At 37.4% G+C, this 4,422-nt stretch overlaps 2 protein-coding genes across 2 annotated transcripts; both read left to right on the forward strand.

The window, feature by feature from the left end:
- Positions 1 to 281: 281 nt before the first annotated feature.
- On the forward strand, positions 282 to 1,130 carry LOC110689196 (dirigent protein 21-like). The gene has a single exon (XM_021865922.1). It carries the CDS (start codon positions 360 to 362, stop codon positions 921 to 923), a length of 564 nt encoding a protein of 187 aa, XP_021721614.1. The 5' UTR covers positions 282 to 359; the 3' UTR covers positions 924 to 1,130.
- A 138-nt stretch (positions 1,131 to 1,268) lies between these two features.
- On the forward strand, positions 1,269 to 3,814 carry LOC110689197. Its single transcript, XM_021865923.1, has 2 exons — positions 1,269 to 3,246; positions 3,534 to 3,814. Exons 1-2 carry the CDS (start codon positions 2,748 to 2,750, stop codon positions 3,575 to 3,577), a joined length of 543 nt encoding a protein of 180 aa, XP_021721615.1. The 5' UTR covers positions 1,269 to 2,747; the 3' UTR covers positions 3,578 to 3,814.
- The last annotated feature ends 608 nt before the right edge of the window (positions 3,815 to 4,422 follow it).

The following is a 4,422-nucleotide window of genomic DNA, read 5'->3' on the forward strand; positions in this document are numbered from 1 at the left end:
AAATGATATAAAGATAATCCAATCCTATTTTTGCATTGTTTAAGTAGCATCAATTTGTATTTCAATTCAATAGTCCGTATCTAAAAATTAGTTTTCCATGTTCATAAAAAAAATAAATAAGAAAATACACACCCTTTAGCCTTAACCCCAGTCCCCAGTTGATGGACCACCAAAGAATTTTGAAACTAGTGGAGCAGCACCAATTAATGGACCACTTTTCTTGTATCTTTTGCCAAGTAGCTGGAAGTTCAACAACTCCTCGAGTGTTCAATTATTCTATATAATAAACCAAATGCAACATTATTACAACTTACTTCCTATGTACTAACCAAAATTAAGCATCATTTGTTGTCCAAAATATGTCTATTCCCACCATTTCCTTCTTTTCTTTCCTACTAGTCTTGAGTTTCTTCATACCACAAAATTATACATTCTCAAAATCCATAACAAAAGAAGAAATGGGTCTTAAAGAACAACAAAACTTAACGCATCTACACTTTTACTTCCACGACTACGTCCAAGGGCCTAACCTGACCGCGCAACGTATAGCCCAAGCCCCTAACACGGACAAAACCTCAAGTGGTTTTGGCGCGCTTGTTATGATCGATGATCCTTTGACCGAAGGGCCCGAAAAAGACTCGAAAATCGTGGGGTACGCGCAAGGAATGTACGGGTTTGCGGACCAAAAGCAACCGGGGCTATTGATGGTAATGAACTTGGTGTTTATAGAGGGTGAATTTAATGGAAGTACTCTAAGTGTGTTAGGAAGAAATCAAGTGATGAATAAAGTACGAGAAATGGGTGTTGTTGGTGGAAGTGGTGTGTTTAGGTTTGCAACAGGGTATGCACAAGCTAAAACTATTACAATGTTGGATAAAAGTGGTGCTAGTGTTGTTGAATATGATGTTTATGTTCAACACTAATTAGTCCTTTGTTTTTTAGTTTGATTGTTGTTAGTTAAAATTTTGTTTTACTCAAGTGTTTGCAAACTTTAATTAATCTTTGAATGTGGAATAATTTGATCATGTACGTTATTCGGATTTCAACTATTGGTAATTGAATCTAGAGTGGATGATGTAATGAAATTTCAAGATAAATTGGGCAAAAATCAACTTTGAGTTAATTTTATACGAAGTATCAAGTAATCTATAGAAAAGTTTATTTTTTAAAAATACTGGTATATTTTTCTAATATACTAGTTTGTCTATACAGTACATTATCTTTGACAATGATGACTTTTCCTCTCATCACGGGTAAAGGTTGGTCAACGATCCCGTTTGCTAACCCAAAGAATGAGGATAAAATCCCTTCTAATTGGTTAAATTAAGATCAAAGGGACGAACCAATTAAGACCATCTTCTGGTAATACTCAACATTAATTAGTCTTTTTTTTTTTAATATTTAGTTTGATTGTTGCTGGTTACAATTTTGTTTTACTCAAGTAGTCAAGTGGTTGCAAACTTTTATTAATCTTTGAATGTGGAATAAATTGTTCATGTTAATTTTGGATTCGAACTTTTGACATTTAAATCCAGAGTGGATGAAAGAAATGAAATTTTAGGCTAAATTGGGCAAAAATCGATTTTGAGTTAATTTTATATCAAGTAATCTACTCACTCCGCCTACGATTATCTGCAATAATTACCATAAATGGGTGCTCTCTGCCCCACCGCAACTAGACCCCAGATTGCCGCAACATTCTTTGACAGACCCCACCGCGACCACTAATCTAAGTTCGTGGATTTCGGTGGTTGAGTTCGTGGGTTTCGATTCTATATCTGGGGTTGTTGGGTTTCGTAGAGGGTTTCGGTGTTAGGATATATTTATGTTAAGTTGGATATATTTTGTGAATATATTTGTATATATCTTGCTAGGAGTTTTTTGGTAAGTTAGGTTAATGTTGTAAGCCTATATATATTCGTGTTTAATGGTAAAGTCTCATTAAGCCGTTTTCTCCTAATTTGTTTATTAAAGTTTAACATGGTATCAAGAGCCCTCTAAATTAGAGATTTTTTTTCCGTTCCTTTTCCAAACACAAAACCTAGCTTTGTTCTTCTTTTCCAAATTGTTTCCGTGTGTTCCTGGTTTGTGCTTCCGCTTTGTGTGCTCTTTGTTGCTCTTTTTGAGTTGTGATGCCTGGTGGTGAAGATGTTCCGCCTCCTATGGGCCCTCGATACGAACCATTTTCAGCCTACTATCTCCATCCGACTGAAGGTACAGGGGCTGTGATAAGCCCTATTATGTTGAAAGGAGACAACTATGAGGAGTGGTCTCGTTCTTTACGCAATAACCTCCGTGCGAAGAACAAACTCGGTTTTATTGATAGTACTATTACGGTGCCGGATGCTAAGTCTCCTGATTTTGATCAATGGGGCATTGTTAATTCAATGCTTGTTGCTTGAATTGTTAATACATTGGATGTTTCTGTGCGATCAACTGTTCGATTTCCAGACCATGTCAAGTCTTTGTGGGATGATCTACGTGATAGATATTCCCTTGGCAATAGCCCTCGTATTCTAGAGTTAAAGGCTCAAATTGTAGATTGCAAGCAACGTGGTAGGCCGGTGGCGGTGTATTTTGGTGAGTTACGAAAATTACAAGATGAATTGGATAGTTATGTCAAAATTCCCAAGTGTACGTGTACAGCTGCTCCTGAATATGCTAAAATTGTTGAGAGTGAATTACTCCATCAATTTTGTATTGGTTTGGAGCCAAAGAAATTTGGCAGTGTGGTGTCTACTCTCCTCATGATGGACCCTATTCCTTCTCTCAATGTGGCGTATGCAAAGGTTGTGTCGGATGAACGCAAGCAAACCGTCTCGGATGCTCATGATAATCGTCCAGATGGTGCTGTTGGGTTTGCTGCGTCTAGTACGGCTCAAGGTCGGACTACTTGGTCGAGTAGTGGTGAATCTCGTGTATGTGATCATTGTGGCAAAAAGGGTCATGTGAAGGAGAAGTGTTTCGATCTACATGGCTGGCCCGAATCTTTTAATTCTGGTGGGCGTGGTGGTCAGCGTGGTGGTCGTGGGTCAAGTAGAGGTGGCTGTGGTGGTCGTGCGCAAGGTTCTAGTGGTCGTGGGTTTGCTGGCAGTATGAGTAGTAGCTCAAAGAAAAATAATGGTGATGATATAAATGATGCTGACCGTACAAGTGCTCCAACTTTGACTAATGAACAGTGGGCTCAATTTATGAGTGCTATTAAGGATGCTAAAGCCCCACCTTCAACTGACAATAATTCTCACGGTATGTATAATTCAAATGAGTGGATAAATGATACCGGAGCATCAAATCACATGTCGGGTGACTTAAATTTGTTTTATAATTTGCGTGATATTTTATCTCCCGTTGGTTTGCCTAATGGGAAAAGTACTACGGCCACTAAAGAAGGGAAAATAAAATTGAGTGATGGTTTAATATTAGACGATGTTTTATTTGTTCCCGAATTAAATTGTAATTTATTGTCAGTGTCTCAATTATTAGAAAAGCAAAAATATATTGTTCTTTTCACTAACAAGCTATGTACTATTCAGGACCGCACTTTGGAGAACCTGATTGGAGCGGGGGTGCAGTATAATGGGGTCTATCTCTTCCGGCCGGTCCGTGCTCGTAGTTTTCAAGTCAATTCTATGGTGGTTCCAGATGCAAGTATGTTATGGCATAGGCGTTTAGGTCATCCTTCGATGAAAGTAGTTTCTTCTTTACTTGGAGTAGCTAGTAGTAGTATGAATAAAAAGTGTGGTGTGTTTGATTGTCATATTTGTTTTATGGTAAACAACCCCGAAACTCTTTTCCTTTGAGTATGAATAAAGCATCTGGTTTGTTTGATTTGATACATTGTGATATTTGGGGTCCAAATAGAGTATCGTCTAGTTGTAATGCTAGATATTTTCTTACTATTGTGGATGATTATTCTCGTGCAACATGGGTATATTTGATGATTGGGAAACATGAAGTGGGAAATTTGGTTCGTAATTTTTATTCTTTGATTAAAACTCAATTTAATAAAAAGATTAAAATTTTGAGAAGTGATAATGGGCAAGAGTTCTTGAGTTTAAGGTCCTTTTTCGATAAAAAAAGGAATATTGCATCAAACATCGTGTGTTGATACCGCACAACAAAATGGTCGTGTAGAGAGAAAACATAAGCACATCTTAAATGTTGCCCGGGCTTTACGTTTTCAAGCTAAATTACCTAAGTATTTTTGGGGGGAATGTGTTTTAGCTGCGGTTCATCTTATCAATTTGACTCCGACTCCTATTTTACAAGGAAAATCCCCTCATGAATGCTTGTTTGGTAAACCTCCTTCTTATGATGAAGTGCGTGTATTTGGTTGTTTGAGTTATGTTGTGAATAATTCGCGTGCTAAGGATAAATTTGACTCAAAGTCTCAGACGGTGTATTTTTGTTGGTTATCCATAT

This window comes from Chenopodium quinoa, unplaced genomic scaffold, assembly GCF_001683475.1.
Source record: "Chenopodium quinoa cultivar QQ74 unplaced genomic scaffold, ASM168347v1, whole genome shotgun sequence".
Lineage (NCBI taxonomy): Eukaryota > Viridiplantae > Streptophyta > Magnoliopsida > Caryophyllales > Amaranthaceae > Chenopodium > Chenopodium quinoa.